At 41.5% G+C, this 22,378-nt stretch overlaps 1 protein-coding gene across 11 annotated transcripts in view; it reads left to right on the forward strand.

The window, feature by feature from the left end:
* mof (males absent on the first) overlaps window positions 1–22,378 on the forward strand; it is a 510,758-nt gene that overhangs the window by 167,215 nt on the left and 321,165 nt on the right. For all 11 annotated transcript variants that reach the window (XM_070081501.1, XM_070081496.1, XM_070081489.1 and 8 more), the window contains exon 5: window positions 12,250–12,480. In XM_070081501.1, the coding sequence (XP_069937602.1) occupies window positions 12,250–12,480 (231 nt within the window). The remainder of the gene's footprint in view (window positions 1–12,249; window positions 12,481–22,378) is intronic.

Below are 22,378 nucleotides of genomic sequence, written 5' to 3' on the forward strand. Positions count from 1 at the left end.
TGGTGTTTTACACTCTTACACATAAAACATGGTGTCATACACAGTGGTGTTTTACACTCTCACACATAAAACATGGTGTCATACACAGTGGTGTTTTACACTCTCACACATAAAACATGGTGTCATGCACAGTGGTGTTTTACACTCTCACACATAAAACATGGTGTCATACACAGTGGTGTTTTACACTCCTCACACATAAAACATGGTGTCATACACAGTGGTGTTTTACACTCCTCACACATAAAACATGGTGTCATACACAATGGTGTTTTACACACTCACACACAAAATCAGTGTGCACATTTTTGTTGAATTTTTTTTTTTATGTACAAAGACAAAACACCTGGTGTGAGCAGTTTTCTTCAAAGTATTAGCAGGCAGTTGTGTTACGTAGTTATCCTAGGTAAATGGTCGTGTGTCATCATTCCTTCCTTCCTAATTTCCTTCATTCCTTTCCTACCTGGAGGCTACCTGGAGGGCATTCCACCTCTCTTCCTACATTCCTTCATCTGCCCTTCCTTACTTTTTTCCTTCCTTTCATCTAGTCCTTCCTTCATTCCTGCCTTCCCTTCTTGCTTCTGGTTTCTATAATATATATACACATATATAGTCACTAGATACTTTCATAAAACTGCTATTATCACCCTTCAGCAAGCTTGTCTTGTGTGCAAGTGTGTGGCTTATAATTGTTTCGAGTCAGGAGTGGGCAGCTGTCAAAGTGACATATTGTCTCATTAGTCACTCCCCCTACCGCCTGTCAAAACAGTGGGGTTGGATGCTGCTTCCCCCTCCATTCTATCTAATTATCTTTCTCCCTCATTCTATCTCTTTCAATCTGTCTCTTTCTCTCTCTGTGTCTATCTCTGTCTCACAGGTACACATAAATACAACTATACATAGTGTAAATTACCTAGGATAACCCAAAAAATCCAGACCAAGTGCTATACTCTGCTTGAAGATGTGAGTAAACGTGATGATGACAGTCTTGTGGCTCTCTCTGAGACAGAGCTAGACAGATAGACAGGGAGTTTGGCAGACAGACAAATAGACAGACAAATGTTTGTTCGTCGTCATCTCCTCCTCCTCCTCCTCCTCCTCCTCCTCCTCCTCCTCCTCCTTCTCCTCCTCCTCCTTCTCCTCCTTCTCCTCCTCCTCCTTCTTCTCCTTCTCCTCCTCCTCCTAGCTCTTGACAGATGGACAGCTGCCCCCCTCCCTCCACCCTCGTTTACGCTCATCAAAGGTCAGCTCTTATCAGATGTTATCTCCCCTTATCTTGTCACTGTCATGGGGTGAACTGTTTTCATGCCTCAAGGGAACATATTATTACATATTATTATTATTAGGTATTAGGTATTATTCTTATTCTTATTCTTCTTCTTCTTCTTCCTCCTCCTCCTTCCACCTTCCACCTTCTTCCTCCTCCCTCCCTTATTCCTCCTCCTCCCTCCTTCTTCCTCCCTCCCTCCTTCTTCCTCCCTCCCTCCTTCTTCCTCCCTCCCTCCTCCTTCCTCCCTCCCTCCTTCCTCCTCCTCCCTCCCACCTCCTCCCTCCTTCTTTCTCCTCCCTCCTTCTTCCTCCTTCCTCCTCCCTCCTTCCTCCCTCCTTCCTCCTCCTCTTCCTCCTCCTCCTCCTCCTCCTCCTCCTCCTCTTCCTCCTCCTCCTCCTCGTCCTCCTCCTCCCCCTCCTCCTCCTCCTCCTCCACCTCCTCCATTGCTTTTGGTCTCAAACTCCTCGAAACCATGAAATTGATCTTCATTGACACTTCCATCTGTGTTGGAGCATCACTTGGGAAGAGAAGAGTCCCAGATTTGCAGGGAAGTCACATATTTCTTACCGCTAGACATGCTGAAAAAGGACGACTGAAATGGTATTCCCACAATGCACCACTGGCTCCCCGATTTTTTTTATATGGTGCACACTGACCATGGAGACCCATTCTCTCACATGTGGGCCTACCAGCTTTCTCCTGCTTGATTTGAAGCCGCTAGAATTTATGCGTATAGATACGTCAAACACGGTATCTCCTATGACGTACATATACGACCGCGACAGTCAAAGGGTTAAATATCATAGAATAGTATGTGTGGGTGGGGTGGCCTGGTATGGTAGCCTGGATGACTACCATACATACCACACTTGATTTCTTACAATAAATGCTACTTGTCTCACCCTAGATTAAGACTATAAATATTTTAAGGTAAGTAATGAGTGCACTATGTGTGTATTGTACTTTTTTATTGTTTTTTTGATGCCTGGTTCTATTGCTAACATAATATATGTTAGTGTAAACTTGTTATCTAGTGTTTGTATGCATTTGTAAGTGGAAAAAAAGGGTGTTCCACTTTACGGCGGTTTCCGCTTTACGGCGGTAGCCTGGAACCTAACCCGCCGTATAAGTGGGGCCCTCCTGTATTTGTTTTTGTGAATAAAAATTCCAAATGGTAAGCAAGAGTAATATAAGAGGGGCCTGGAGCTGTGACTAATGAACAGAGAAAATGTTATTTTAGTGCCTGGAATGTCTACATTGTTTATTCTGGATCCTATTTTGAAATTGGCTTCTGTTGAAATTTGTGTGAAATCGGCCAAATTGCCAATTTCTGACCACTTTATTGGGTAGTTGAAATAAGTGAATGGGCGGTTTCTTGTACTCAGTTGACAGACTAGAAGTAAATAAATTTATTCAGGTATACACAAATACAGTTACATAGATTATCATACATAGCAGCATATGTATAGAGAACCTAGGATAACCCAGAGAAGTCAGACAAAGTGACTTATTTCCAGTACCTGGCTTGGGCTTGCCATATATGATTTTTGGTAAATATTTTTTTTTTCTCGGTTGTTTGTTGGTCTATCTCATTGAAACTTGGGCAATGTATGATGGAAAGATGCTTCTTAACGTACAACAAAAATAAAAGTGACGGACGATAAATAAGGGAGTTCACTTCTCAGCCATTAGCCGCCTCTTTGCAGTATATTTTCATATGGTTTTTATGGTTGTATTCTCATTTTTTGGACTCATTTGATATAATGGAAGATATATTACAGAAATAGACATGATTTTGATTGCTTTCATGACGAAAAGTACCTTGAAATTGAGCTCAAAGTAGCGGAAATGTTCGATTTTTGCCAATGTTTAATGAACTGTGCAAGTCAAGTTGGTTAATTTTATTAAGTGTATTCTAACTTAACCACTCTAATTCGGCAAACTCAGTAATCCGGCACACTACAGGTCCCAATGATGCCGGATTTGTGATGGAGGACCTGTACCTTATATTGGTCTCACAGGTCATAAAATTACTTGAAGGAAGAAAAAAGGGAAGGAAGAAGCAAGGAGGGAAGGTAGGTAGATAGGTAGATAGGAAGAGATGAAGGAAGGAAGGAAGGTAGGTAGGAAGAAATGAGAGGAGGGAAGAGATGAAGGAAGGAAGAGATGAGAGAAAGGAAGGAAGGAAAGGAAGAGATGAGAGGAAGGAAGGAAGAGATGAGAGGAAGGAGGAGGGAAGGTAGGTAGGAAGAGATGAGAGGATAGGAGGAAGGGAAGGAAGGAAGGAAGGTAGGTAGGTGTGTGGGGAGGAAGGGATGTGTTGTGGAAGGCAGTGAGGTTAGTGAGTGGTGGTATGATGCATCATTGTAACACAAGACACACCAGTGACTCAACATATTTACAAGTCCACCCCTACACAACTACAAGCATTCAGAACCTCTTGTAGTTATAGGAACCTGTCTAGTGACTCTGTATGTGTATATATATGATAGAAAAATAATAATAAACAACATTTTTTTTATCGTTGGTTTGTGTAAACATGTAAAGAATATAATGACAGCAAAGTTTGTGCTGTTATTGTGTAGTATACAATGAGTAATATATACCAAATAGTCTTTATATTGGTCTCAGAGGCCATAAAAGTTACTTGAAAAAATAATAATTAAAATATAAAAGCAAGAAGAAAATAAACTGTTACCGGCAGTCGGTGATGTTGCCATATGCGGTTCAATTTGTTAACTTCATGCCTCCATATCCCCGTAAGTATTGATTGCAGAATTTTTTTTTATTTTGGCCTATAATACTTGCAAAAAGAAAAAATATCATTTCATAAGAATTTTTTTTTTTTTTTTAATATTTTTCAACCCTGAGAACAAGTTTGGGAGAGGGCCTGTCGACCCTGAAAGGGTTAAAAACCCATAACAAAACAATTGGGGTGGTTTTTGGGGGCTGGAACGGATTAATGGCATTTCAGTTAATTTCAATGGGGAAAACCGAGTTACAAGCTTGGTCAAGGAACGAATTAAACTCTTAAGTCAAGGTACCACTGTAGCTTGAAATTGGGCTCGGTAGCAGAAATATTAAATTTTTGCCAATTTTCCTGAGGAAGGGTCAGGCCCCCTACACCCCCTGATTTGTTTTATGGGTCTTTGATATGTCAAATTCAGTTACATGTATTGGGATGTTATTTACCATGACCAATCATTCCTATTATCTGGGAAAGAGTAAATCTTCTAATTTTGTGTGATTCTGAATTCAAAATGGAAGGAAAGTGTAATATAGGAGAGACTTAGGTACATGATAAATTAACCCTTTCAGGGTTTCCAATGTACTAGTACGGCTTACGCGCCAGGGTTATAGACGTACTAGTACGCATAAATTCTAGCACCTTCAAATCAAGTGGGAAAAGGCTGGTAGGCCTAGATGTGAGAGAATGGGTCTGTGTGGTCAGTGTGCGCGATAGGAAAAAAATCGGGGACCCAGTGGTGCATTATGGGAACGCCATTTTAATACACCTTGTTCACTATGCCTCGCGGCAAGAAACTCCTCACTCTTTGGTGAATTGGGACACTTTTGTTCCCCAGTGACAGTTCTAATACAGATGGAAGTGCCAGTGAAGATGAGTTTCAAGGTTTTGATGAGGTTGTGACCTAAACTAATGACCATAATAACGGTAATAGTGAGGAAAATCCAGATGACCCTCAACCTTCCACCTCTGGTGCTGGGCCATCTTGTGCATGTTCAGTTGTGCCAGAAGGAAAGAGGAAACTCCTATTTTCCCATATCCAGGACTAGGATGTAAGCAATGGTGATGATAGTGATAGTGAATATGAACTACAAGCTCTTGAAAACAGTTCCAGTAGCGAGAGTGAAGTAGAATATTCTCCAGTGAAGCGTCAGTATATACGACGGTATATGCGCTCTGGTAGTGTGCCATATGCTATTCCAAGGGGAAGGAGTACATCTCTTGAGTACTTCCCATTGCTGTAAAACAGGAACAGATAGTGAAAATGAAGATGATAGTGCTGCATTTGGGATGGAAAATGTGCATGCATCTGTTGGTGGTAGTGGTGGTGCCAACCGTGAGGCACCAGCAGTGGGCCATGCTGCCACCCATGCTGCTGACTCAGCAGAACTACAATAAAGACCACCATCCCCCACCCACCCACCACACCAACCTCCACAACCACAACCACACCCACCTTTCAATATCCAGCACCCACCAGCAGACCGCACCTGGGATTGGCATGAAGCTGACAGTTTTGTTCCCAATCCCCATCACTTTCATCAAAGTCAAAGTGGAATATGGCCATCCTGTACACTCGGGAACAATGCCACTGAACTAGAATGTTTTGAGTTATTCTTTGACGAACCCCTGATGGAAATTATTGTCAGGGAAAGCAACAGATACTTGGAGTACAATATATGAAACACAGTACTTTCACCAAAATCACGCCTACACCAGTGGAAGGAGATAGCTGTGGCTGAGATGTATCAATTCTTTGCCACAATAATGCTTATGCCACATGTGTATAAGCAGTGTCAAATCATACTGGTCAATAGACCGCCTGATTGCAACCCCAGCTTTTAGTGATATAATGCAAGTGAATCGATTTGTGCTATTACGTACGCCACTTCTCAGACAAAACCAGGCCTGACAGAAACGACAGGTTATATAAGATTAGCAGTGTGTTTGTATCTGAAACAGAAATTCAATGTATTTTTATCCCTTCAGGAAGCTTGTAATTGATGAGTCTTTGATTCTGTTCGGAGGAAGACTGTCATTCAAGCAGTACATACCAAGCAAGAGGAAATGCTTTGGTATAAAGTTATTTGTGCTTTGTGATTGCTACAGTGGCCTTGTAGTGGGTATTATTGCATACACTGGAAGTTATACATTGCAAAATACCAGGAAGTTATTGGGCATCTCTGGCGATATGGTTAGAACAATGATGGAACCATATCTTGGTAAGGGACATATATACTGATAACTGGTACACAAGCCCCTCACTCAGTGATTTTTTGCGAGTGAACATGGCAGATGTGTGTGGCACAGTGCATGGAAATCATAAGCATATGCCCAGGTTTGACGCTGGGACTCAGAGGCGAGGTGCAGGCGTTTGCTGCCAATGACAATGTGGCATTTCGGTGGCATGACAAACGATATGTCACACTGTTGTCATCAGTTCACCCTAACGAATTGACAAACACTGGCAGGCAGAATAGAGAGACCAACGAACCCATTCTAAAACCTGCAGCTATGGTGGACTACACCCTCAATATGTGCTAAGTGGACATATGCGACATGCAGATTGGGTTTGCTGATTGTGTTTGCAAGAGTTATAAGTGGTACATAAAACTCTTTTTCCATATCCTGGACATTTCCATGCTCAATGCTTATAATATGTATAAGATGAGGACCAGAAACAAACCCCCATATGGCGAATTTTGTTTGTCTGTCATCGGACAAATAATAATCAAGTACCAAGGAACAACACCTGCAGTAGAAAACCACCCACCAAATTATCAACAATTACCTTCTCGTCTGAGGCATGGTGATCACTTCCTAATAAAACTTCCTGCTACTGCTTTCAAGAAAAGGCTCAGAAGAGGTGTCATGTCTGTGTACATACAAAAAAAAAAACCGCCCACAACAATGCAGAGACACTCGTTTTATGTGTGAGGAGTGTAAAACATCACTTTGCATGACACCATGTTTTAAAGACTTCCACAGGCTGCAGAACTTCTAGAAACATGTCCTGTGGCTGTATATATGTGTATATAAAATATAGAAAAATAGTAATAAACAACATTTTATATTGTACGTTTGTGTAAACAAGCTTTGTAAGCAATATAATGATGACAGTGTTTGTGCAGTTATTGTGTAGTATAGAAACAGTAAAAATTTACAAAATTGTGCTCATATTGGTCTCACAGGCCATAAAAGTTAATTGAAAAGAAAAAATAGGTAGTAGGTTGGTAGACAGCAACCACCCAGGGAAGTACTACTGTCCTGCCAGATGACTGTGAAACAGAAACTTGTAACTGTTCTGCATGATGGTAGGATTGCTGGTTTCTTTTTCTGTCTCATAAACACGCTAGATAACAGGGATATCTTGCTACTCCTACTTATACTTTGGTCACACTTCACAGACACGCACATGCATATATATATATACATACATCTAGGTTTTTCTCCTTTTTCTAAATAGCTCTTGCTCTTCTTTATTTCTTCTATTGTCCATGGGGAAGTGGAAAAGAATCATTCCTCCGTAAGCCATGCGTGTCGTATGAGGTGACTAAAATGCCGGGAGCAATGGGCTAGTAACCCCTTCTCCTGTAGACATTTACTAAAAAAGAGAAGAAGAAAAACTTTACAAAACTGGGATGCTTGAATGTGCGTGGATGTAGTGCGGATGACAAGAAACAGATGATTGCTGATGTTATGAATGAAAAGAAGTTGGATGTCCTGGCCCTAAGCGAAACAAAGCTGAAGGGGGTAGGGGAGTTTCGGTGGGGGGAAATAAATGGGATTAAATCTGGAGTATCTGAGAGAGTTAGAGCAAAGGAAGGGGTAGCAGTAATATTGAAGGATCAGTTATGGAAGGAGAAAAGAGAATATGAATGTGTAAATTCAAGAATTATGTGGATTAAAGTAAAGGTTGGATGTGAAAAGTGGGTCATAATAAGCGTGTATGCACCTGGAGAAGAGAGGAATGTAGAGGAGAGAGAGAGGTTTTGGGAGATGTTAAGTGAATGTATAGGAGCCTTTGAACCAAGTGAGAGAGTAATTGTGGTAGGGGACCTGAATGCTAAAGTAGGAGAAACTTTTAGAGAGGGTGTAGTAGGTAAGTTTGGGGTTCCAGGTGTAAATGATAATGGGAGCCCTTTGATTGAACTTGGTATAGAAAGGGGTTTAGTTATAGGTAATACATATTTTAAGAAAAAGAGGATAAATAAGTATACAAGATATGATGTAGGGCGAAATGACAGTAGTTTGTTGGATTATGTATTGGTAGATAAGACTGTTGAGTAGACTTCAGGATGTACATGTTTATAGAGGGGCCACAGATATATCTGATCACTTTCTAGTTGTAGCTACACTGAGAGTAAAAGGTAAATGGGATACAAGGAGAATAGAAGCATCAGGGAAGAGAGAGGTGAAGGTTTATAAACTAAAAGAGGAGGCAGTTAGGATAAGATATAAACAGCTATTGGAGGATAGATGGGCTAATGAGAGCATAGGCAATGGGGTCGAAGAGGTATGGGGTAGGTTTAAAAATGTAGTGTTAGTGTTCAGCAGAAGTTTGTGGTTACAGGAAAGTGGGTGCGGGAGGGAAGAGGAGCGATTGGTGGAATGATGATGTAAAGAGAGTAGTAAGGGAGAAAAAGTTAGCATATGAGAAGTTTTTACAAAGTAGAAGTGATGCAAGGAGGGAAGAGTATATGGAGAAAAAGAGAGAGGTTAAGAGAGTGGTGAAGCAATGTAAAAAGAGAGCAAATGAGAGAGTGGGTGAGATGTTATCAACAAATTTTGTTGAAAATAAGAAAGTTTTGGAGTGAGATTAACAAGTTAAGGAAGCCTAGAGAACAAATGGATTTGTCAGTTAAAAATAGGAGAGGAGAGTTATTAAATGGAGAGTTAGAGGTATTGGGAAGATGGAGGGAATATTTTGAGGAATTGTTAAATGTTGATGAAGATAGGGAAGCTGTGATTTCGTGTATAGGGCAAGGAGGAATAATATCTTGTAGGAGTGAGGAAGAGCTAGTTGTGAGTGTGGGGGAAGTTCGTGAGGCAGTAGGTAAAATGAAAGGGGGTAAGGCAGCCGGGATTGCTGGGATAAAGATAGAAATGTTAAAAGCAGGTGGGGATATAGTTTTGGAGTAGTTGGTGCAATTATTTAATAAATGTATGGAAGAGGGTAAGGTACCTAGGGATTGGCAGAGAGCATGCATAGTTCCTTTGTACAAAGGCAAAGGGGACAAAAGAGAGTGCAAAAATTATAGGGGGATAAGTCTGTTGGATATACCTGGTAAAGTGTATGGTAGAGTTGTTATTGAAAGAATTAAGAGTAAGACGGAGAATAGGATAGGAGATGAACAAGGAGGCTTTAGGAAAGGTAGGGGATGTGTGGACCAGGTGTTTACAGTGAAACATATAAGTGAACAGTACTTAGATAAGGCTAAAGAGGTCTTTGTGGCATTTATGGATTTGGAAAAGGCATATGACAGGGTGGATAGGGGGGCAATGTGGCAGATGTTGCAGGTGTATGGTGTAGGAGGTAGGTTACTGAAAGCAGTGAAGAGTTTTTACGAGGATAGTGAGGCTCAAGTTAGAGTATGTAGGAAAGAAGGAAATTATTTCCCAGTAAAAGTAGGCCTTAGACAAGGATGTGTGATGTCTCTGTGGTTGTTTAATATATTTATAGATGGGGTTGTAAGAGAAGTAAATGCGAGGGTCTTGGCAAGAGGCGTGGAGTTAAAAGATAAAGAATCACACATAAAGTGGGAGTTGTCACAGTTGTTCTTTGCTGATGACACTGTGCTCTTGGGAGATTCTGAAGAGAAGTTGCAGAGATTGGTGGATGAATTTGGTAGGGTATGCAAAAGAAGAAAATTAAAAGTGAATACAGGATAGAGTAAGGTTATGAGGATAACAAAAAGATTAGGTGATGAAAGATTGGGTATCAGATTGGAGGGAGAGGGTATGGAGGAGGTGAATGTATTCAGATATTTGGGAGTGGACGTGTCAGCGGATGGGTCTATGAAAGATGAGGTGAATCATAGAATTGATGAGGGGAAAAGGGTGAGTGGTGCACTTAGGAGTCTGTGGAGACAAAGAACTTTGTCCTTGGAGGCAAAGAGGGGAATGTATGAGAGTATAGTTTTACCAATGCTCTTATATGGGTGTGAAGCATGGGTGATGAATGTTGCAGCGAGGAGAAGGCTGGAGGCAGTGGAGATGTCATGTCTGAGGGCAATGTGTGATGTGAATATAATGCAGAGAATTCGTAGTTTGGAAGTTAGGAGGAGGTGCGGGATTACCAAAACTGTTGTCCAGAGGGCTGAGGAAGGGTTGTTGAGGTGGTTCGGACATGTAGAGAGAATGGAGCGAAACAGAGTGACTTCAAGAGTGTATCAGTCTGTAGTGGAAGGAAGGCGCGGTAGGGGTCGGCCTAGGAAAGGTTGGAGGGAGGGGGTGAAGGAGGTTTTGTGTGCTAGGGGCTTGGACTTCCAGCAGGCATGCGTGAGCGTATTTGATAGGAGTGAATGGAGACAAATTGTTTGTAATACTTGACGTGCTGTTGGAGTGTGAGCAAAGTAACATTTATGAAGGGGTTCAGGGAAACCGGCAGGCTGGACTTGAGTCCTGGAGATGGGAAGTACAGTGCCTGCACTCTGAAGGAGGGGTGTCAATGTTGCAGTTTAAAAACTGTAGTGTAAAGCACCCTTCTGGCAAGACAGTGATGGAGTGAATGATGGTGAAAGTTTTTCTTTTTCGGGCCACCCTGCCTTGGTGGGAATCAGCCAGTGTGATGAAAAAAAAAAAATAGAAAAAAGTAGAAAAAACAAAATAAACGATTACCAGGTGAACGGTAGTCAATGATGTTGCTGTATGGGGTTCACTTTGTCAACTTCATACCTCCATATCTCGGTAAGTATTGATGGCAAAAATTGTTTTTAGCCTATGAAGTTTAGAAAAAAAGCTTTTTTTTTTTTATAAAAAAAATAATTTTTTTTCTGAATATTTTTCGACCCTGAGAACAAGTCTGGAAGAGGGCCTGTTGACCCTGAAAGGGTTAATATAGGATATGTTGGTTTAGTGCCAGGTAATTTTTTAAATCTGTAACATTGGTCAAATTACTAAATTCTGTGTGCACTTGATAGGGTAGTTGTAGTAGTTGAATTGGCAGTTTCCTGCTCAATCAATAAAACAGAAGGCTTGCTAGCAAAATAGCTACGAATTTGGTCAAATGGAGGGATGGAATCGACTTAAAACGGGACTCTAAAAGTTGGCAAAATTAGTGATTCATAAATTGCTAACCTTGTGCTCATGTAACTCCTTAAGTTTTCCATCAAGTTTCTTACTTTTGGTGTTATAACCTTCAGAAAAAGATTCTTAACCATTTAAGATTTTTTTTTTTTTTAAGAAAAAAATGGACTCTGGGAGCAATATTAATTTTGGGGGTCTGGATGGTGAAAGGGTTAACCATATACAATGGTGTTTTGTGGTTATAGGTGGATAGGTGAAGGATAGAAGAAGAATTTGTAATGAGGTAAAATTGGTGATGAAGGAATAAAGTTAAAAGTGAAGAGAAGTGGAAGAGTGGTAAGAGATTGTTAAAAAAAAGTTGTATAGTAGAACCCCTGTATCTGTGGTTTGTTATCTGTGGTTTACCTTGGCCCAAAAATAGCACTTAATTTTGCTTAATAATGATCCCAAAGCATAAAAGTAATGACTTAAGAAATCGTAATGACACGATTGCAAATAAACCATACCCCCGGCCGGGATTGAACCCGCGGTCATAGAGTCTCAAAACTCCAGCCCGTCGCGCTAGCCACTAGACCAGCTAGCCACAATAAGATTCATCCAACTAGGTATGGTGTAGAAATATACCTAGTTGGATGAATCTTATTGTGGCTAGCTGGTCTAGTGGCTAGCGCGACGGGCTGGAGTTTTGAGACTCTATGACCGCGGGTTCAATCCCGGCCGGGGGTATGGTTTATAAAAGTAATGATGCTGGCAGTTCTTCAAAGCCTAAGAGAAGCTGTGAAGTCCTTCCTATGGATGAAAAAGTGCTAATTGTCTACTAATATATAGAGTTCACTACTATCTGTGGTTTCAGAGATACATGGTGGGTCTTGGAATGTATCTCCTGTGGATACAGGGGACTACTGTACAGTATATACAGGTATATTTAATAAAACTATTTAGTATAGGGAAAAACATTATGTAAATAGTACATTTCTTTCCCCAGAGTGAATGTACATGGAGACAGCCGCCTGGCCGGGATATTTATCGTAAAGGAACGCTTAGCATATATGAAGTGGATGGTGCTGATCACAAGATTTATTGTCAGAATTTGTGCCTTTTAGCAAAATTGTTTCTTGATCACAAAACACTTTATTTTGATGTTGAGCCATTCTTATTTTATATTCTCTGTGAGGTTGACAAACAAGGTGCTCACCTGGTTGGATACTTCTCAAAGGTATGTGCAGTATTCTTTTTATATTCTTTTTATGCTGAGGGTGTATTAATTTTGTTAATGGTAAAATTGTTAATGGTAGAAGCTCTATTAACTTAAAATGAATGACCTTTATGGGTTTGGCACCTTCTTTGCGAATACAGTAGGGCCCCACTTACACAGCAGGTTAGGTTCCAGGCTACTGCTGTAAAGCAAAAATCATTGTAAAGTGAAGCATAGCCTTTTCCCACTTTCTAATGCATATAAATGCCTGATAATATGTTTACAATATCATAGCTCTATTGTTCACTGAATATAAGGCTAAAAATGCTTATACAGTGGTCCCTCAATTATCGTCCTTAATCCGTTCCTGGAAGTAGGACTGTTATTGAAATAGACGAATTTTGAATAAATTTTCCCCGTAAGAAATAATGTAAATCCAATTAATTCGTTCCAGACACCCAGAAGTATCAACAATTTTTTTTTTTACCTAAAAGATAGATTTACATGCACAAAAGAATGAACATTCAACATGACAGTTACCTTTATTGAAGGCTGTTGTTGATGAATGGAAGACAGGGAGGAGGAGAGAGGGAAGAGAGGTTGTTTGGAAGCGGAATCCCCCTCCATAAGGACTCTAGGTCACTTCAGGGGTCACTTCCCTAGCATAAATATAGATTTACATGCAGAAAAAATGCCAAATAAATGTAAAGCACTAATAAAATGTATAAATGAACATTGGTAATAGGGGTAGTTGATGAGTGGAACGGTCTGCCTAGTAGGGTGATCGAAGCTGAAACATTGGGTAGTTTCAAATTTAGGTTGGATAAATACACAAGTGAGAGGGGTTGGATTTGAGTTGGACTTGCACCTGAGCTTATTGCTTGGGTAGCATTTGTTCTGCTAGTGGATTGGATTTGTGAAGGACCGGCCTAGTGTGGGCGAACAGGCTTGTTGCAGTGTTCCTCCTTTCTTATGTTCTAAAAGCTATGGCTTGGGTAGTTTCAAATTTAGGTTGGATAAATACACGAGTGAGAGGGGTTGGATTTGAGTCGGACTTGCACCTGAGCTTATTGCTTGGGTAGCATTTGTTCTGCTAGTGGGTTGGATTTGTGAAGGACTGGCCTAGTATGGGCCAGCAGACCTGTTGGAGTGTTCCTACTTTCTTAAGTTCTTATTTAACATCACACTTGCCAGTAGGGTGATCGAGGCTAGGACCTTGGGTAGCTTTAAGAAGAGATTGGACAAATATATGAGTTGGAGGAGCTGAGTTTGATTTGTGTCATTGGGTATGGGAGTAAATTCTTGGGTAGCTTTGGGTAGAGGTCATTTTGATAAGGACCTGCCTTGTATGGGCCAATAGACCTGCAGTGTTCTTTCATTGTTATGTTCTTAGTGGGAAGGATTGTAAAGGACCTGTGTCATGTAGGAGGGTACTGGAACGTAAGCATAATCGGGGAATATGGGAGTAAGAGGATCAGTGTAAGGCAGGGGATATGCAGGCGAGGTGGTAGGAGGTAGAGACGATTAGCGGAGGTAGGTAGGTAGGTATGACTAGGAGAGATGAGTGCGGAGGTAGGTAATGTGAGGTCATTGGTGACTACATCTTCACCTCTCATTACTCTACTCACCACACTACTCACCCTCTCACTACTTGAAATAAAAAAAATAAAAGAATAAATAACGGTGACAGTGAATATTACTATTCGACTCGCACAGTTTATTATCAGGTCTTTGCACAATAATATATTTGGGAACAGGAGTACATCATTGGGGTTTAGATAAATGGGGTGGTACACATAAGCAGTGAGACAGGGAATACAATTAACTTGACGAAAATGAATGTAACTTACAATATGGTTCAAAGGACAGTTCATCACAGGAACTAAGCCACGGGTCCCAAGACCTACACAGCACAAGTACTGCGCCAAGCCAGTACTCTGCCCAATGCCTCCAACAGTCTTCTCCCGAGACTTCAGCAGCCTTCTCCCGAGCCCTGCTCCAGCAGCAGCTCCGCTTGAAGTCTCTCTGCTCAGAGCTCTGCACCCAGGCCAGAGCTCCGCACGAATCTCCTCTGCTCAGCTGTTCCTTGGGCTTATATCGTGGTCCAAGCACACCCCACAATTGGGTGTGCGCCACGTATTATGACCTGACGCCGAGGTCTGACACCGTCAAGAACAAAAGACCTCAGACGTGGGCGTGGCTACCCGACATTTGCCAAGGCAGATGTGACCATATAATTGGTTAAATTAGGTCTCCCTAGAGACATCACAAGCCCAGCTGAACTACATCACACCTGCCTAGTATGGACCAGCAGGCCTACTGCAGTGTTCCTCCTTCCTTATGTTCTTATTGGAGATTTGTTTGTGTGAGGGAGGGATGGCAAGTTTATTGTTGGAGAATATGACACTAATATCAACTCTATGGCTTATTTATCCATCACAGTTCAACTAATATGACACAATAAACAATATTAATAACATAGAAACATGGAATCTACTCTAGAATGAATAAAATAAGTCATTACGTATGTCACGAGAGGTGTTGTGTTGTTGTTGGGTATATAAGGGCCACTGGGTGTAAACCGTCCATAATGGTGGTGAAGCAGCAGCTGAGGCGGCGGTGTTTTCTGTAGCCCTATATAACTCCAACAACATTGGAGAAGTTGGTAGTGTATTTTTCTACTATTTCATAAATTGTGTTTCTCACATTCTTTACCAAAGGGCTGGCACTAGAAGCTTTCTTTGGAGCCATGGTAGCTTATTTAGCACTTGCAAGCACTAAAATCAATGGAATATTATGAAATATTTAGTAGGAGCATGTGAGGGGACTGTCGCTCACTGGTAAACAATGGCACACTGGCTGGGAAGGCAGGCCCAGGCAGCTCAGAGCGTGAGTACCCGCCCTGGACGAAGGACGATTAGCAAGTTAATGGACCATTTGCAAGCCAATGTTTAGACGAAATAACGGGACTATTTCCGAAATGGACGACTTTCAGGCCGGACGATTACTGAGGGACCACTGTACAGTACACACATTACTTGCACAAAAATATTTTTGTCCTTAGCTTGTAGTGAGCAGTGGATATATTTATTGAAGAAAGTCTAACTAAATGAAGAATAAGTATACAGTGGACCCTCCCTTTTCATTAGGCTCTGTTTTCATGAATTTCAGTTATCGCCGACTTTTTTCATAAAAAGTATGGGCTCAGTTTTTGTTACTTTCCTCTGTTTCTGTTGGTCGTATGGAACATGTCCGAGTGGCCGTGCGCACACAAAGCCTCCCACACACACATTCAGAGTCAGTCTGGCATTTTCTCGGCGAGTTCAAACGAAACATTTTGTAATAATCCATTGTTGCGCTTGTTTATTGCGTGTGACTGCTAGATAAGCCACCATGGACCCAAAGAAAGCTCCCAGTGCCAGCCCTATGGTAAAGGTGAGAATTGCGATAGAATTCAAAAAAGAACTCATAGCAAAGTACAGTGGACCCCCGCATAACGATTTTAATCCGTGCAAGAGGGGTAATTGTTATGCGAAATAATTGGTATGTGAATGAATTTTCCCCATAAGAAATAATGGAAATAAAATTAATCCGTGCAAGACACCCAAAAGTATGAAAAAAAAAAAATTTTTACCACATGAAATATACATTTTCCCACACACAAAGAGAAGGATACATGCACAATAGTAGAGTAGTACATGCACAGTATATATTGTGCATGTACTAGTCTACTAAATGAAGAATAAATGACACTTACCTTTATTGAAGATGCAGCAATGACTGATGAGACACTGTGTCCTGGGAGTGCCTTTTCCTCCTGAGTACTGTAGGTCCTGTTTGGCATTTTCTTCCAGAACAGGCCTTATCACACTGTGTATGCCACTACGATTCTTAAATCTCTCAAACCAACCTTTGCTGGCTTTAAATTCACCAATATGAGCACTAGTTCCAGGCATTTTTCCCTGTTCACCTGGGTGTTAGTCGACTTGTGTGGGTTGCATCCTGGGAGACAAGATTAAGGACCCCAATGGAAATAAGTTACAGTCTTCAATGACACTGACTTTTTTGGGTTATCCTGGGTGGCAAATCCTCTGGGGTTAATTGTTTCTTGGTATTCTCAATAAGCCACACCAACAACGGTGCTACAGCAGCAGCAGCAGCAGCTGACGGTGGTACAGCAGCAACTGACGATGCTACAGCAGCAGCAGATGATGCTACAGCAGCAACAGACGATGTTACAGCAGCAGCAGACGATGCTACAGCAGCAGCAGCAGCTGACGGTGGTACAGCAGCAACAGACGATGCTACAGCAGCAACAGACGATGTTACAGCAGCAGCAGATGATGCTACAGCAGCAGCAGCAGCTGACGGTGGTAAAGCAGCAACAGACGACGCTACAGCAGCAACAGACGATGTTACAGCAGCAGCAGACAATGCTACAGCAGCAGCAGCAGCTGACGGTGGTACAGCAGCAACAGACGACGCTACAGCAGCAACAGACGATGTTACAGCAGCAGCAGACGATGCTACAGCAGCAGCAGCAGCTGACGGTGGTACAGCAGCAACAGACGACGCTACAGCAGCAACAGACGATGTTACAGCAGCAGCAGACGATGCTACAGCAGCAGCAGCAGCTGACGGTGGTACAGCAGCAACAGACGACGCTACAGCAGCAACAGACGATGTTACAGCAGCAGCAGACGATGCTACAGCAGCAGCAGCAGCAGCAGCTGACAGTGCAGCAGCAGCAGCAGCAGCAGCTGCCAGTGCAGCAGCAGCAGCAGCAGCTGCCAGTGCAGCAGCAGCAGCTGTACCACCAATAGTAGCGATGGTTGATTGGGGTTTATTATACAACCTGGCCAGCTCGGAGACACGCACTCCACTTTCATACTTATCAATGATCTTTTTCTTCATCTCTATTGTAATTCTCACCCTTATTGCTGTAGGGTTGGCACTAGAAGCTTTCTTGGGGCCCATGGTCACTTATTTTCCAGAAAAAGCACCGAAAACACTGTAATAATACGAAATATTCCGATTGTATGCTTGGATGTTACTGCGGAGGCTGGCTGGTAAACAATGCCACCGGCGGAACATGTGAGCGTGGCTCAGGCCGCACATTGGACGCGTCTCGGACGAAAATCGGTGAGCGGGGTTTTAAGCGGTATGTGAGGCAAAATTTTGGCGATTAAAGCAAGCGGTATGCGGATTAATCGCTATGTGATGCCATCGGTATGCGGGGGTCCACTGTACTAAGTGGAGGAGGAAAACAGTGGGGAGAATGTGCCTTCTTCAGTGATTCTACAATATGTACGATACTAAAGCAGCAGGAGTTGATAAAGGCTATAGCACCAGCCAGCGATGAAGTGTAGCATTAACAGTGTAGTAAGTAAGTTAAGCGATTAAGCGATAGAAAAAGATCACAGAGCTAACTCCTCCAATGTTGTTGGAGGTATATAGGGCCACGACAACATATGCTGCCTGTGTATCTTCCACCACCCTAAACCAATGCTAGCATCTCCTCCAAGTAAGTGTAAATATTTCTTGTTTATAAATTACGTCCATTGTTTCAGTGTGAATAGTGGTGGTTGCCTCTGCTGCCGCCGCCACCACCGCCGCCACTCTATGTACTGCTTATGCTGTCAGTGCCCCTTATAAACCCAACAAGACCACTCCTCACATAAGTAATGACGTATTTTATTCATTCTAGAGTGTATATCATGTTTCAGTGTTATTAACCCTTTCAGGGTCCGTCCCGTAGATCTATGGCTTCACGTTGAGTGTCCAAACTGTAGATCTATGCCAAAATTCTAGCGCATTCAAATTTAGCGCGAAAACGCTCATAGGCCTACATGTGAGAGAACGGGTCTGCGTGGTGGGTGTGCGCCATAAACAAAAAATCTAGGCGCCCGCATAACATTGTGGGAACGCCGGCTCAGTTACCCTTGTTCACCATGCCTCGTCGCAAGTCAGCTCTCGCTCCCCGGAAAATTGGAACTCTCCTCTTCCTATCTGATAGTTCTGACACTGATGGAAGTGGAAATGAAGACAAATTCTACGGCTTTGATCAGTTAGTGACCGAAAAGAATGACCAGGATATTGATAATAGTGCAGAAAACCCTGACGATCCTCAACCTTCTACCTCTGGTGTGGGCACTCGTGACTCACGGTCGGTTGTTCCTCAACGCAAGAGAAAGCTAATATTTTCGCGTGGCCAGGCCTCTGACTTCAGTAATGATGATGATAGTGACGTGGATTGTGATTTTATTGCGCTCGACGATCATTCGAGTAGTGATAGTGAGGAATCATATTCACCAGTGAAGCGTCGGTATGTTCGCCGCCGCATGCGCTTGGGTAGTGTACCCTATGCTGTGCCCAGGGGACGGAATACATCCCGGAGTACATCCCGTGGCCCTACACCAGTTTTAGGTAGTGATAGTGAGGATGATGTGGCTACACTTGGCATGGATAGACCACAGGCATCAGTGGATGGTGTTAGTGGTGATGGTAGTGGCACCGCCATGCGTGAGTCACCAGCCCACGCTGGGACCCACACTGCTGACTCGTCAGTTCAAGGACAAAGCGGAGCGTCGGCCACCAGCCCACCACAACCACAACCACCCGCACAACCAGCCTATGATGTCCAGTATCCACCAGCAAACCGTATGTGGGATTGGCAGCAAAATCCCAATTTTGTTCCCAAGCCTCACCACTTTGATGACTCTCAAAGTGGAATTCTACCTACTTGTCCCCTTGGAACCACGGCCAATAAACTGGAATTCTTTGAATTATTCTTTGACCAGCCATTGATGGAAACTATTGTCAGGGAAAGTAATAAGTACGTATTTTGAGTACACCATGGCAAATACGATCTTATCACCACAGTCAAGACTACACAGGTGGAAAGAGACGACTGTTGCAGAAATGTATTTGCTTTTTGCAACAATAATGCTTATGCCTCATGTGTATAAGCATAATATAAAAGCATACTGGTCCACAGATCGGCTAATTTCTACCCCGGTCTTCAGTGAAATCATACCAGTGAACAGGTTTATCTTACTCTTACGTATGTTGCACTTCTGACAAAACCAGGCCTGACAGAAGTGACAGGTTATACAAGATTAGAAATGTTTTTATGTATCTCAAATAAAAGTTCAGCATATACTTTTATCCATTCAAGAATCTTGTAATTGACGAGTCTTTGATTTTGTTCAAAGGTAGACTGTCATTCAAACAGTATATACCGAGCAAGAGGAAACGCTTTGGTATAAAACTGTTTGTACTCTGTGATTGTGACAGTGGCCTGGTGTTGGATATTGTTGTATACACGGGTAGTAAAACATTGAAAGATACCAAGATGTTATTGGGTATCTCAGGTGACGTAGTGAGAAACATGATGGCACCTTATCTTGGTAAGGGGCATACACTATATACCAATAACTGGTACACAAGCCCATTACTCAGTGATATCATGCGAGTGAACAAGACAGATGTGTGTGGCACAGTGCGTTCTAATCGTAAACATATGCCCAGGCTCAACGCAGGTGCTCGTGGTGATGACGTGCAGGTGTTTACTGCCAATGACATCATGGCATTACGGTGGCATGACAAACGAGATGTCACATTGTTGACAACCATTCACCATAATGAAATGCAAGACAGTGGCAAAGTTGATCGAGTGACTAATGAAAGTATTCGAAAACCAGTGACAGTGATTGATTATACACAAAACATGCACTTGGTTGACAAATGTGACATGCAGATTGGTTTTGTTGACTGTGTTCGTAAGAGTTACAAGTGGTACATGAAACTTTTCTTCCATCTCATGGATATTTCAGTGCTCAATGCATATAATATGTACCAAATAAAGACTGGCAACAGACCACCATATGGTGAATTTTGTTTGTCTGTTGTCAGACAACTCATAATGAAGTACCAGGTAAGAACACCTGCTATACAACAAGGTCCTCGAATTACTCAGGATATACCCAAGCGTTTGAGGAGGGAAGGTGATCATTTCATAATACAACTTCCTTCAACTCAGAAGAAATTTGCTCAGAAGAGATGCATCGTCTGTGCACAAACAAAACGATGGCAACAAAGACGCAAAGACACTCGGTTTATGTGTGAGGAATGTAAGGTGCCTCTGTGCATGGTGCCTTGTTTCAAGGAGTTCCACAAGCTCCAGCAGTTCTAAAACCATGTCCAGTGATTGTAAATATGTAAATATATGATAGAACATTAGTATTATACAATATTTGTGCATGTTTATTGTAATAAACAACAGTGGTAAACAATAATATGATAATAACTTTAGTGCGGTTATTGTGTTCAATACAGTGAGTTTATATATATACATTATATACAGTATTGGTCTCTCAGGCCCCAAATGTTAGTAGGAATAGAAAAAAATTGGAAAAGAAAAGAAAAATCTAAAAACCGCAAAATAATGTAATGCGTGTATGTGGAATTCGTCGATGTTGCTGCCACCACATCATTTTTGACAAACTTCTTGGCACTGTATCTCGGTAAGTACTGATCAGATTTTTTTTTGTCTTATTACCTTCACAAAAATATGCTCTTTAATTCTGTAGGAAAAAATATTTTTTTTTTTTTTTTTTTTTTTTTTTTTCAAAATTTCTTGGACACTGGAGCACCACTTCAGATTTTGGCCTTGGACCCTGAAGGGGTTAATATTGTTTATTATGCCATATTAGATGAATTGTGATAGATAAATAAGCCGTAGAGTTGATATTAGCGTCATATTTAAGCATTCTGTCCTGTTTCCAATCAAACTCGCCGCCGCCTCCGCTCCTCACCGTTTTCCATATGCCAACAAGACTCTTCAATAAACTTGAAAGTGATTTAAATGTTCATTTATCCATTTCATTACTGCTTTATATTTATTTCTCATTGTTTTCTTTATGTAAAACTACATATATAGTTATTCTCTAAAAAGTTTGTATTGTTAATACTTTTGGGTGTCAGAAACAGATTAATTAGATTTACATTATTTCTTATGGGAAAATGGTTTCAGTTTTCATGAGTTTCGTGTTTCGTCAGACACTCTGGAACGAATTAATCACGAAAAGGGAGGGTCCACTGTAATTGAAAACAGCTGTATTAGCGAAATGGGGCCCTTCTGTATTGTATTTTCTGAAATACAGTAAATCATTGCTTATCCACTGAGTGCTTATTTCAGCAGTCTGTTTTGTATACAGCACCTGAACAGATAATGCTGAAAAGTAATGTGGAAACAGTAAGGGCAATAAAAGTTTATGCAATTTTTCAGTGTTCTTGAAAATCCAACACAACTTTTCGTTGATGGCAATGGATAATCCATGTTCTTCTGTAATGATAATGTTAGGGGATAACCATAAACACAAGTGAAATGTCTAATGTGCTGTATATTTAAGATAGTCTAATGAATAATAATTTTAAATTGCTTTACTTATTATGAGTAAAAATACTATTTAAAAATTATACATTGTTTTTTCAACACACTGGCTGTATCCCACTGAGGCAGGGTGACCTGAAAAGAAAAAGAGAAATCTTTCTTTTTAAATTTAATAATTTGTACAGGAGAAGGGGTTAAAATTATATTTACTGTGACTAATTCAGAGAAGTGAATGCTCAGGTATTGGCAAGAAGTGTGGGATTAAAACATAAAGAATATAGCACAGAGTGGGAGTTGTCAGTTGCTGACGACACTGTGCTTTTGGGAGATTCTGAAGTGAGGTTGCAGAGATTGGTGGATGAGTTTGGTAGAGTATGTAAAAGAAGGAAATGAAAAGTGAACATAGGAAAGAGCAAGGTGATGAGGGTAACAAAAAATTTAGGTAATGAAAGATTGTATATCAGATTGGAGGGAAGGAGTATGGAGGAAGTGAATGTATTCAGATATTTGGGAGTGGACTTGCCA

This window comes from Cherax quadricarinatus, chromosome 6 (genome assembly GCF_038502225.1).
Source record: "Cherax quadricarinatus isolate ZL_2023a chromosome 6, ASM3850222v1, whole genome shotgun sequence".
Lineage (NCBI taxonomy): Eukaryota > Metazoa > Arthropoda > Malacostraca > Decapoda > Parastacidae > Cherax > Cherax quadricarinatus.